The sequence below is a fragment of the Sceloporus occidentalis genome, unplaced genomic scaffold (assembly GCF_023333645.1).
Source record: "Sceloporus occidentalis isolate IW3139 unplaced genomic scaffold, rSceOcc1.0.p SCAF_49, whole genome shotgun sequence".
Classification (NCBI taxonomy): domain Eukaryota; kingdom Metazoa; phylum Chordata; class Lepidosauria; order Squamata; family Phrynosomatidae; genus Sceloporus; species Sceloporus occidentalis.
The window spans coordinates 6,947,356-6,961,409 of record NW_028317029.1 but is presented as its reverse complement, the minus strand read 5'-3'; the positions used below and the strand labels follow the sequence as shown (position 1 = coordinate 6,961,409).

Sequence of the window (14,054 nt, the reverse complement as noted above, 5' to 3'; positions counted from 1 at the left end):
GGGACAGTCCGGCCCTCTTCAGCAGCATCACCCGAGTACAGTGATACCACCCATGCATGGGTTTGTCTGGAGTTTGGGATTAAAAGGCCACATTTGGGAAGTGCACTTTTTACCTCCCCATTTTGGTCAGTTTGTGCCTACGCCTTATCTTTGAGCCCGGCCACTCCAATTTACCCCATCAAACCATTCATTTTTTTTCTACCTTCAGTATTTGAAATGCATTTACTTTAACTCTTTCCATGTGAAGATTTTTGGGAAGATACAGCTCTAATTTTAGCACTTGCTCATAATAATAAACTTTATTTATTTTATTCTTTTTGGACATTTTTTTACACTTTGCTTGAACTGGGTGGTTCCCCTGATGTATAATTATTTTTAAATGTTACCAATTTTTTTTTAAGCTTTGGTTTCTCCATATTTTTTATTTTTTTGCTATTTCCTTAATATTTTACATTTTAAAATGTGATTAGAAAGCTGAGCTCCATTGACTTGCATGGTTGAATGCAGTACCTGTATTCAACCTGCAAGTGGAGCCAGAATTCTCTAGAGGGTCTGGAGACCCTCTGGCGAACTTTTCCAATTTGCGAGTGGCAAAATCACTCTCCGGAGCGGTCACATCACGTCCTGGGTTGAGTGTTCGGTGTCGCGCCTCCTAAACTCTTTTAAAACGGGAGTTGACGGATGTTGACGCCCCGTGGAAGGGGCCAGATATGGCCCCTGAAGCCGATCTCGGTGCTGCTGAATGCCTTGACACGAGCCATAACATCAACATCGTTTGATAAAAAGTGGTCATCACTACAAAACGGTCTACAATTTTCTCCCAATAGAGGCCCTAATGGCTTTAACCTTTTTATGGACACAAATTTATCAGGAAGCTAACAGTGAAACGTTTTTTTTCTAAAGAAAGAACAAGCAAACGATGTTAATAGATGACATAGAAATAGAAGCCTTTTCCCAAGAGATGCTATTTTGGAGTATCTCAATGAAAATAAGTGTATGACTCCATATCAGCATGGGTTTACAAGGGATCGGTCCTGTCAAACTAACCTGATCAGCTTTTATGAGGAGGTGAGCTCAAGACTGGATCGGGGTGAATCGCTGGATGTCGTATATCTTGATTTTTCCAAAGCATTTGATACGGTGCCACATAAAAGGCTGGTACATAAAATGAGAATGCTTGGGCTGGGGGAGAATGTGTGTTTGTGGGTAAGTAACTGGCTCAGTGATAGGAAACAGAGGGTGGTTATTAATGGTACATACTCTGAGTGGGTGACTGTTGCTAGTGGGGTACCACAGGGGTCAGTTTTGGGTCCTATTCTTTTTAATATATTTATTAATGACCTTGTAGAGGGATTGCATAGTAAAGTATCAATCTTTGCAGACGATACTAAGCTCTGTAACGTGGTTAACACAATAGAGGACAGCGCACGATTACAAATGGATCTGCATAGGTTGCAGGCTTGGGCTGGGATGTGGCAGATGAGGTTCAACACAGATAAATGTAAGGTTATGCACATGGGGAAGAAAAATCCAGGCTGGGAATATGTATTAAATGGGAAAACACTGGGGACGACTGACATGGAAAAGGACTTAGGAGTTTTAGTTAACAGTAAATTTACCTGTAGCGACCAGTGTCAGGCAGCTGCTGCTAAGGCAAATAAAATCATGGGGTGCATCAAAAGGGGCATAGATGCCCACGACAAGGAAATAATTCTACCCCTGTACAAGTCACTAGTCAGACCACACATGGAATACTGTGTACAGTACTGGGCACCAGTGTACAAGAAAGATATAGTGGAGCTGGAGAGGGTTCAAAGACGGGCAACCAGAGTAATAAGGGGAATGGGAGGACTACAGTACCCAGAAAGATTATCAGAATTGGGGTTATTTAGTTTGGAAAAAAGACGGCTTAGGGGGGACTTAATAACTATGTATAAATATATAAGGGGACAGTACAGAGATCACTCCCAGGACCTATTTATACCCAGGACTGTATCTATAACAAGGGGACATCCTCTACGGCTGGAGGAAAGAAGGTTTCTACACCAGCACAGACGGGGGTTCTTTACAGTAAGAGCGGTGAGATTATGGAACTCTCTGCCAGAGGAAGTGGTGATGGTAAACTCAATAAAAGAGTTCAAAAGGAGCCTGGACGTGTTTCTTGAAAGCAATAATATTACAAGTTATGGATATTAGATTAATAGGGACAGAACGTTGATCCAGGGATTTATTCTGATATTTGGAGTCGGGAAGGAATTTTCCCCCTGGTATGGGGCAATTGGCATCTGCTTCATAAGGGTTTTTTGCCTTCCTCTGGATCAACACAGTAGGGACACAATATGTATATAGGTTGAACTTGATGGACTTTGGTCTTTTTTCAACCTTATGAACTATGTTACTATGTTACTATGTTACTCTAAAACCCAGCTCTAGATTTTATCTATGACAAAAGTGAACATTTAGAAGTTTTTACTGACATGCTCCTTCAGATTTATTATCTCCTGGGACCGCTCCCCCAGGTCGACCCATCATAAGTGGATTTATTTCCTTTACCAGTAATAAGTAGACTTGGGCACCAGGGGGCTCTTCCTGTTCGTCTTCGTGCTCGTCTTTGGGAAAAAAATAAATCTTCGTATTCTGTGAATATTCGCCTGTTCCTGTCTTCTCTTCGGGCGAATTTTCGTGGACATTCTTCGTGTTTCGGTTTTTCTTCGTTTTTGCCGGTTAAGGGGTTAATACGGGGTTAACGTGTACCGCAGCAGCTCTGGCGCCAGGAGTTTAAATGTCCCTATGAGCAACTCTATTGGTCGTCAGCAGGGGGTGACGTACAGACTGTTAAACTCCTGGTGCCGTAACTTGTCCAGCAGACACCATTGGTCTCCCTGTTCTATCATTTATTAACTGATAGAACAGGGAGACCAGTGGGATCTGCAGGGTAAGTTGCAGCATTGGGGTTTTAAAAGTCTGTACGAGCGACTTTGTTGGTCGCTCGTACAGACTTTTAGGCTCCTGGTGCTGTAACTTACCTGGCACATCCCACTGGTCTCCCTGTTCTATCAGTTAAATGTCCGTACAAGCGACTTTATTGGTCGTTCGTACGGACATTTAACTGATAGAACAGGGAGACCAGTGGGATGTGCCGGGTAAGTTGCAGCGTTGCGGTTTTAAAAGTCTGTACGAGCGACCAACAGAGTCGCTTGTACAGACTTTTAAAACCCCAATGCTGCAACTCAGGGGCGTACCTAGAGTATTTGGCACCCGGGGCGGATCCTGTAAGTGGCAAACCCCCCCCCCCCAAATGTAAAGACATCTACAAAATTATGTTAAGAATATTTATTGAACCAATTTGTAAACTGTATTTCAACTGTAAACAACAAGAAATCTGAAAAAATAAATTAATAACTTATAAGTAAAATAAATACGTTTAAATAACATTTACTGAACATATAATAGTGCTTTCTTTAATAACTCCAAAAAAACAGTGTCCACATTGCCCACATAGAACCTGACCAGCACCCAAATTACACACATTGGACGTGCCATCTTTGCCCCCAAACAGCCCAGCATGAGTCAGCATTGTTCCCAAACAACAGAGTGTACGCCATCTTTGTCCCATGAACACGCTACCTGTGCCATCTTTGTCCCATGAACACGCTACCTGTGCCATCTTTGTCCCATAAACACCCTGCTTATATCATCTTTGCCTTTTTGACAAATCAACTATACACCTATGATTAACACAAACACTTTTACAGTCACTCACTAATTCACTTTCATTCACACAATTCATTCACACAATCATTTATTCTTTCACACAAATTATTTACACATATTCATTGATGCATTCTCACAAATTCATTAATTCTCTCACTCAATTCATCCACACATTAATCCATTCATTTTTGCTCTCTTATTCTGACTCTTTATTTCAATATTCTTGCTACCCTCCTTTCTCCCTATCTACCCATTCTCACCCCCTTCTGCCCTATCCCCCCGTTTCACTCCCTTCTCCCTATCTACCCCCCCTAACTATCTACCCTCTCCCCCCTTTGAAGTTCACTTACCTTTCAGGAGTCCTGCGGTGGGGGTGCAAGGCCTCTGTCTCCCAGCTCTGCCACTGTATGGAACAGTATAGAGTGATGGGAGTTATGATGTACTTTAGAGCATAATTATATAATGAAAAAGACATTGGAAATGGTACAGCATAACACCCATCACTCTCACACATTTACCAATCCACACATTCCACACATACCAATCCACAGATTCCACACATAACAATCCACAGATTCCACACATACCAATCCACACATTCCACACATACCAATCCACACATTCCACACATACCAATCCACATTTACCAATCCACATTTACCAATCCACAGATTCCACACATACCAATCCACACTTACCAATCCACATATACCAATCCACAGATTCCAATCCACTCTCACTGAATGATTTACTACCTTTCCTCTTTTCTTCTTACAGCAGTCAGCTCCTTATCTTCCTCTTCGCTCCTCTTCTTCTGTCTTCTTCGCTCCTCTTCTTCTGTCTTCTTCCGGGTCAGAGGGCACGGACGGCGGTGGGCGCGGCTTCAGTGTTGTGCGCCGGGATCTGACAACAAACCCCGGCGCACAGCAGCAGTTGCCGCGTTGATCGCAAGGGAGCGGTATCGGAGGTCTTTAACACCTCCGGCTTAAAATCACTCAAGGGAGCCGGAGGTCTGTTAAAGACCTCCGATACCGCTCCCTTGCGAGCCTTCTCCTCCAGCGGCGGACATTACTGTCCGTCTCTGGAGGGGTGCCAGGTGCCGGCAAGTTGGCACCCCCCTGATCAGCGGCACCTGGGGCGGACCGCCCCCCCCCGCCCCCCGCTAGGTACGCTACTGCTGCAACTTACCCTGCAGATCCCACTGGTCTCCCTGTTCTATCAGTTAATAAATGATAGAACAGGGAGACCAGTGGGATCTGCCAGACAAGTTGCTTCATTAGGGGTTAACTTTTTAAAGTCTGTACGAGCGACTCTGTTGGTCGCTCGTAAAGACTTTTAGGCTCCTGGTGCACTTGTTGCACCTTAAGGGGTTAAGGGGCTGTGCGAGTGAGCCTATTGGTCGCTTGCACGGCCCTTTAACCTATGGAAATCCATAGGTTCGCTGTCAGGGGTTACAAAGTGAGCCTATTGGTCACCTGCAGGGTCTTCCTCTGGCATCAACCAATTGGTTGATGCCAGAGGAGGTCCCTGTAAGCGACCAATAGGCTCATTCGCACTGCCCTGTAACCCGTGACGGTGAACCTGCGGATTTCCACTTCCGTGAACTGCCGCGATGCCAAGGTAAGTTAGAAGGGGAAGGGACCGGGGAGAGTGGTAGACGCTGTCTTCTCTTCGGGGTGTCCTCGGAACGAACACAAAAACGCACTCTTCGTGTTCGTTTTCATGTTCGCCCGAAGACGAATGCACAAGTCTAGTAATAAGTCTCAACACATTGATTTCTGCAAAAATCATATATCCAGGATACAAAACACATTCTCGATATTCTAAAAGACATCAAATGGTCTACCGATTACATTTGGGCCACGATAGACGTTGCATCCCTGTATACGGTCATTCCAGGGTGTAGAAGCCATTAGGAAGGTTCTTCAAAAAGATATCCACATGGATTCATTACAGAATCAATTTATAATAGAATGTATCAACTTCATTCTCACACACAATTATTTTTGGTTTGATCACCATTTTTATTTGCAGTTATGTGGCACCGCTATGGGAACCAGATTTGCACCAAGTTATGCAAATTTATATGTGGCAGATTGGGAAGCCGATTACATCTGGTCCAACAACCCTTTTGGTGAGAATCTGGTTTTCTACATTGATGACATCTTGGTCATTTGGCAAGGACCTGTAGAGGGTTTGCATCAATTCATCACTTACGGTAATCACAATCAACACAATTTAAAATTCACATCATGTATCAACAACAATCAAATTAATTTTCTATATCTCACTTTATTTAAAATAAAATATACCAAAGAGACAAGTAGCACGTATCCTCAGAAATTGTACGGACGACAGAGACTACACTGTCCAGTGTAAACGACTATTAAAAAAGTTGGAGGACAGGAACTACCCCAAAGAACTTTGGGTAAACAGCTTTAGGTCAATTGAGAAAAAGAAGAGGGGAGATTTCTTATGTAACAGGGAGCAGAAATAAACAAAGAACTTGAGTTTTCATTTTTAACCAAATCTAACGATAAAGCGTTCGACATAATAAATGCTGGCCTATTCTACAACAAGATAATGTATGGATATATCACCTTCCCGAGACACCTAATCTATAATCTTATCTACAAAATCCCAAGCGCCTTACCTAACATGGAAAAAATAACAAATGACCACTTTTTATCTAAAAAAAACTCCAGGTTTTCATAGATGCGGGAAATGTAAAATATGTACAACATGTAACAAAAAGAAAATGACATCCTTTAAATGTAATGACAGGAAAAGAATATACCATTAGACATGTCATTCACTGTAAGTCAAAAAATTTAATTTATCTATTTGAATGTAAATGTGGAACTCAATATATATACGTCGCACCTGTAACCTCTTTTCATTTTCAGATAATGGGAATGGATCTAGTACTAGCACATTGGTGAGGTGGAGATATCAAACAAGAACTCTCTAAGAGGGAGACGGAATGGATCTACAGATTCCAAACATATAAAAAAGGAGCTCTAAATACAGAACTCGGTATCTTGGCATTTATAAGCTGAATAATGACATAGTACACATTTGGATATTTATTTAAATAAACTCAAACCAGGTCCATATGTTTCAATTTTATTTTTATTTCCACTTCTCTGGAGGAAGCAGGGCCGGCCCGACAATGGAGCCGAGTGGGGCAACCGCTCCAGGTGGCACTTTTGAAGGGGCGGCACTTTTGAAGCCCCTTTTTTTTTTTTTTAAAGCGAAAGAGAGAGAAAGGGGCGCCGAGTGGTTTTCGCTTACCAAGCTGTCAGTACCCACTCGGCGCCCCTCTCTCCCTCCTCTGCGGCGAGTCTTCCTGTTCGGTCTTGGTGCCGGCTTGTAATGCTGAGTGCCAGAAGATTTCCGGCGCTCAGCATTACAAGCCGGCACCGAGACCGAACAGGGAGACTCGCCGCAGGACTGCTGAAAGGTAAGTACAAGGGGGGGGCAGGGACGGAGGGAGAGGAAGGGTAGATAATGGGGGGGGGAGGCAGGGACGGAGGGAGAGGAAGGGTAGATATGGGGGGGGGCGGCATTTTCAAATTCTCCCCAGGCGGCATTTTGCCTTGGGCCGGCCCTGGGAGGAAGCGTTATTTCCACGCACCATATACACTGTCCCTACTCTGTTATCTACCTTCCTTAACAATTAGAAATATACAATATACATATATAAGATATATATCACTCTCTCATAGTACAGAAGGTGTTTCCTCTTCAAATATAAAAAATAGACACTAAGCAACTTTATCATTTTATGTATTTGTATGGTACAATTTTTATTAGTATACATATAATCAGTAGCATACCTAGTGGGCGGCGGTCCGCACCGGGTGCCGCTCATCAGTGTGGTGTCAACTTGCTGGCATCCGGCACCCCTCCAGAGACGGACAGTAATGTCCGCCGCTGGAGGAGAAGCCTCGTAAACGAGCGGTATTGGAGGTCTTTAAAATCACTCAAGGGAGCCGGAGGTCTGTTAAAGACCTCCGATATCGCTCCCTCGCCATCCGCGCGGCAACTGCTGCTGTGCGCCGGGGTTTGTTGTCAGATCCCGGCGCACAACACTGAAGCCGCGCCCACCGTCGTCCGTTCCCTCTGAACCGGAAGAAGACAGAAGAAGAGGAGCGAAGAGGAAGAAAAGAGGAAGGGTAGGAAATCATTCAGTGAGAGTGACAGAGTGGATTGGTATGTGTGGAATCTGTGGATTGGTAAATGTGGATTGGTTAGTGTAGATTGGTATGTGTGGAATCTGTGGATTGGTAAATGTGGATTGGTAAGTGTGGAATCTGTGGATTGGTATGTGTGGAATCTGTGGATTGGTATGTGTGGATTGGTATGTGGAATCTGGGGAATGGTAAATGTGGATTGGTAAGTGTGGATTGGTAAGTGTGGATTGGTAAATGTGTGAGAGTGATGGGTGTTATGCTGTACCATTTCCAATGTCTTTTTCATTTTATAATTATGCTCTAAAGTACATCATAACTCCCATCACTCTATGCTGTTCCATACAGTGGCAGAGCTGGGAGACAGAGGCCTTGCACCCCCACCGCAGGACTCCTGAAAGGTAAGTGAACTTCAAAGGGGGGAGAGGGTAGATAGTTAGGAGGGGGTAGATAGGGAGAAGGGAGTGAGACGGGGGGATAGGGGGTAGATAGGGAGGTGGGAGTGAAAAAGGGTAGATAGGGCAGAAGGGGGTGAGAATGGGTAGATAGGGAGAAAGGAGGGTAGCAAGAATATTGAAATAAAGAGTCAGAATGAGAGAGCGAAAATGAATGGATTAATGTGTGGATGAATTGTTTGAATGAGTGAGAGAATTAATGAATTTGTGAGAATGCATCAATGAATATGTGTAAATAATTTGTGTGAAAGAATAAATTATTGTGTGAATGAAAGTGAATTAATGAGTGACTGTAAAAGTGTTTGTGTTAATCATAGGTGTATAGTTGATTTGTCAAAAAGGCAAAGATGGTATAAGCAGGGTGTTTATGGGACAAAAATGGCACAGGCAGGGTGTTTATGGGACAAAGATGGCACAGGTAGCGTGTTCATGGGACAAAGATGGCGTACACTCGGCTGTTTGGGAACAATGCTGACTCATGCTGGGCTGTTTGGGGGCAAAGATGGCACGTCCTATGTGTGTGTAATTTGGGTGCTGGTCAGGTTCTATGTGGGCAATGTGGACGCTGTTTTTTTGGAGTTATTAAAGAAAGCACTATTATATGTTCAGTAAATGTTATTTAAACGTATTTATTTTACTTATAAGTTATTAATTTATTTTTTCAGATTTCTTGTTGGTTACAGTTGACATACAGTTTACAAATTGGTGCAATAAATATTCTTGCCAACATAATTTTGTAGATGTCTTTACATTTGGGGGGGGGGGGTTGCCACTTACAGGATCCGCCCCGGGTGCCAAATACTCTAGGTACGCCCCTGCAGATAATCCTACCATTTCCCCGTATCAAATGATACCATGTATATACCTCATTTACATATTTCGTAAATTTTATATTTTTGTGATTTTATTTAGTGACTGTTTGTGTTTTTCCCGGGTGACCCCCTTTCCATTCATACATATGTCCGATATACGGGGAATCCGTACTGCCGATGAGGCGATCGAGACGAAGACTCGCTCCACGTGTTTTTGAGCTCATTTGTACGGCTAATCCAGCTGATTACGGAGAGGAGGGGCTCCCAGAGCGCTTCTGTGGTTGGGGGGCTTTAACTTCGTGGTTCGCTCTCCGCCCGCTATATGGACGCTGTTGTACGGCATGACGCTGCCCTCCGTATTATCTACGTCGCGCAGCAATGTCGGGAAGCCCAAATAATGAACCCATCTCCTGCAAGCCGTACGTCAGGACGCAATATCAGGAAGTTCCCCATTAGTAAAGATTTAAAAATCGATCGGATGCCATAAGAGAACACAGAGAGCAGCTTTTATTTTATGTCTACTACACGGACTATTGACCGATTCGACTGAAGAAGCCAGAACAGCACTGGAGAAACGCGTCGAGAAACTGCATCCTTTGGACTTTTATCCGTACCATCTCCGGACTCTTTTCACCATCGGGCGTACCTCCAGAACATTCGCGTTACGCTACAGTTTTCTGTAAGTGCTTTCTAATTATATACTATCATCTATATCAGGATACGGCACCATTCGGATTCCATTTGTTTTATAGATTTCAAAGAAGCAATTAAAGGGATTTTTAGCAAAATTCTTTGATGGGCCTGACTTACTACGGGTGTTTGTGAGTGATTTTCATAATACACAACACTCCGTATTTATTTACAATATCACACTATTATTGTTTATTCTTTTCCCATATGTACATGCGCCCCAATTTCTGTTGGTTAATGTGTTCAATCACCTATGGAAACTTCCTTCTGAAGAAGAGACCTCCGAGGTCCTGGAAGCTCATGTCTCTCTGTAGCTTTATCTAGTTAGGCTTAATAAAAACACAGCTTCAACCAAAGATTCTATTTTCCCTTTTCAGCTATTAATAGAAATGACTCCTTTTGGGGGTTTTATAATTTTTTTAATCTATAAGTAACTCTATAAGTAAAGCGATGCTGTATCCAGCATTATAAATAACAGAGGAGATGTCATTTCCCTCATCAGTCCGGTCTGTCTTTAGCTCCTCTCCCAGTCGCCTTCAGCCTTCAGATCCGCGAAGGTCTCAGCGAAGTATGCTGGGTCGTTGTAGATGCGCAGCATTTCTCCACTCATTGTTATGGCGACAGCCAGGCATTTACTCCAAAAAGCCTCCTTCACACTGCCTGCAATGAAGACCCCGAAGGGGTATGATGTCCTCGCACCCGTGTAAGAATAGGACACGTACAGGCAGGCCATGAGAGCTGCCTTTAACTCCTGCTTGCTGACCAGACAGCAGGAGACGGCCTCTCTACACACCAAGTAAAGAAAGGTGACGGTAGCTGGTGTTAGGAATGGCTCTGCCTGCCATCCTTGGAGGTAGAGGGCTCTGTCCACATTAACAATCCAGCGCACAGGGTCCATGGGACTGAGAGATGGTATCATAGGACACCTGCCGCAGATAAATCTCCCAAACCAATGCAGCAGCTCGATGGTATCAGCCTGCTCCAGGTCCCGTTGTGATGGTAAATTGTTGGGATCGGGCGCGGTGTTCTGGCCGCTGCTGGTCGGTTCGTTGTCTTCTGGCTGCTGGTTCAAAAACCGAGCCAGAAACCTCTTCGAGGGCGGGTCTGATGTGCTGACCGAGGAGCGCCTCTTGAGCGGTTTCCCTGTCTTTTTCTCCTGAGAAGCCATGTAATATTTGGGAAAAACAACAAGAAGTTTCGACTGCTAACAGCTGAGAGTTATGCCTGAGATGCACCGGTGAGCTTGTTTTTGAGAGTAACAGAACACTGTGGAGAGTGTAAGCCATTGTTCTACCTCATTACCATGACATCATCATCATTCTATCAGTCTTTATGATCTATGGTGATAGGACATCATGAACACCAGGGACTTCAACTCCTATAGCTATATTCAATAAATAAAGTAAATTTACCTGAATCCAATGTAATATAAACACAAGTCTAGGATCGACCCTGAGTGCTTCTTCTGCAGACACCATAAAGCTGCTTAACTTAACACATTTCTAACTAAACGCAGCATTAGAAACACCATTCCTAACCCTGCTAGATGACTAAACCAATCTTTAATCAAATACAATTTTGCCTTGTTTATATTGTTTTCTGGGAACACATAACTGTTTTTTTAATCAATAAAAGCCACCCGTATACTTAGATGGCCTCAAAACCGGCCCCAGGTATTATTTTGTTTTGTTTTTTCTTATCATTTTACTTCAAAATATTCATCATTCCCAAACAATCTGGTTTTGAATTTGGAAAAAGAGTAGATGTGTGCATTTTCTGTTCTCCGTTATAACCATCCCTACAATATTTGTGAGGAAAAAAAACATTAACACTTGTCCGTGAACAGTATTAAAATGTTAATCCTATCACATAATAAAAGGTAATTTGATGTGTATTCTACTAGCATTAGAACATTCAGTCCCTCGCCGCTTGAACCTAAAAAACATCTCTCGTATCCGCCCATTCCTCACCCAAGAATCCACAAAAACCCTCGTTCATTCCCTTATCATTTCCCGTCTTGACTACTGCAACACTCTTCTGGTTGGCACTCCACTGTCTCGACTCTCTCCTCTACAGTCTATCCTAAATGCCGCTGCTAGGCTCATCTTCCTTGCACGTCGCTCCTCTTCTGCTTCCCCCCTCTGTGAAACCCTCCACTGGCTCCCAATTACCTTTAGAATTAAATTTAAGATCCTGGTACTGACATATAAGGCCATCCATAATACTGCTCCTCCGTACATTTCTGACCTCATTAGCAAATACTCTCCTACTCGATCCCTACGTTCCTCCCATGGGCTAAGGCTCTCCTCCTCACTCATCACCTCTTCCTTTTCCCGTCTACAAGATTTCACTCGAGCTGCCCCATATCTCTGGAATCTACTCCCAAGGAACCTTCAGCATTCTCCCTCCCTCCCAACTTTCAAGAAACATCTAAAAACCCACTTCTTCAGAGAAGCATACCATCTTAGCTGCTAGAACTTCCTTGTCATCGATACAACCCCCACAATACCTCTCACCCTTTCTCTGTTCCTTATGTTTGTCACCCCATTCCCTCAAGATTGTAAGCTTGCGAGCAGGGCTCTCTCCACCAAATGTATCGGTTTGTCTTAGTCTGTCAATTCTTGTCTTGTCATATCCCTTGAATTTATGTATTGTATTAAGCGCTGCGTAAACTGTTGGCGCTATATAAATAAAGGATAATAATAATAATAATAATAATAATAATAATAATTATATGAAACGAGTTAATCTTCCCTTTAAAAATGAACATGATGGTGTAGATCCCAATCCTGGTCACTAGATGTCGCTCTTGTCCTATTTATATGAGCCATATGTTCTCCGCAACATCCAGTACTGGATGAGGGGTCCTCAAAATTGTACATTTTGTGGGAAAATGTACAATTTAACTAGTATTGCTTATTTTATCGTAATTCAGATATTCCTTTATAGGGTTTATTCACTGAAGAGGTAATATACGTGCCAGTTTGCTGGAGAGTTGTGTTTACCTTTAAACAAGTTCATTATACATTGTGAACAGGGCCGGCCCAAGACATAATGCCGCCTGGGGCGGCATTTAAAACTTCGCCAACGCCATTATCTACCCTCCCTCCTTATTATCTACCCTCCCTATTATCTACCCTGTCCCCCCTCCCCTTTGTACTTACCTTTAAACAATCCTGCGGCGAGTCTGCCTGCTCTGCCACGGTGCCGGCTTGTAATGCTTAGCGCCGGAAATTGACGTCACTTCCGGCGCTCAGCATTACAAGCCGGCACCGAGACCGAGCTAGAGGGCTCGCAGAGGAGAGAGGGGCGCTGAGTGGGTACTCACAACTTGGTAAGCAAAAACCCCTCGGCACTGCTCTCTCTCCTCCGCTAAAAAAAAAAAGTGCTTGGGGCGGCAAAGTGCCCCCTCTTCAAAAGTGCCGCCTGAGGCAATTGCCCCACTCTGCTCTATTGTAGGGCCGGCCCTGATTGTGAAGGGCTGACACTGGCGAGCTTCTCCTTCAAGAGCAGATGAGCTGATGATGATTGCGTTATACATTGTTCAGTTAGCAAGGAAATTATTGGCGCTGGTTCTTCATAATGCGTAGTGAAGCTGGAGAGCTAATATTACAATTTCCTTACAAACATTTGTTGGTACTGATAGGGTTGCCACGTAGGCATTATTTGTGAGACACATATATATTTCTATATATGTCACATATTGCTGACCAGCAGATGTAAAGTGAAACCCTGCAGTGTATGGGATGTATAACTGAGTAACTGATTGGCCTCGGTGAGTGTATACATCCCACATACTGCAGGGTAGCACTTTACATTTGCTGATACTGATCCATTCTGTTCAGGGCCGGCCCTACAATGGAGCCGACTGGCCCCAGGCGGCACTTCAGAAGGGGCGGCACTTTGCCGCCCCAAGCAGTTTTTTTTTTGTTTTTTTTGAAGCGGAGGAGAGAGAGAGGGGCACCGAGTGGTTTTCGCTTACCCGCTCGGCGCCCCTCTCTCTCTCCTCTGCGGCGAGTTTCCCTGTTCGGTCTCTGTGCCGGCTTGTAATGCAGAGCGCCGGAAGTGACGTGAATTTCCGGCGCTCAGCATTACAAGCCGGCACCGTGGCAGCACAGGGAGACTCGCCGCAGGACTGTTTAAGGGTAAGTACCGGTGGGGGGTGGTAGATAATGCCGCCCCCCCCCCCT

The 14,054-nt window shown here is 44.0% G+C and overlaps 1 protein-coding gene across 1 annotated transcript; it reads right to left on the bottom strand.

Moving 5' to 3' along the window:
- Positions 1 to 10,378: 10,378 nt before the first annotated feature.
- LOC149288981 (cyclin-dependent kinase 5 activator 1-like) lies at positions 10,379 to 11,032 on the bottom strand. Its single transcript, XM_089491214.1, has one exon. It carries the CDS (start codon positions 11,030 to 11,032, stop codon positions 10,379 to 10,381), a length of 654 nt encoding a protein of 217 aa, XP_089347340.1.
- Positions 11,033 to 14,054: the final 3,022 nt, after the last annotated feature.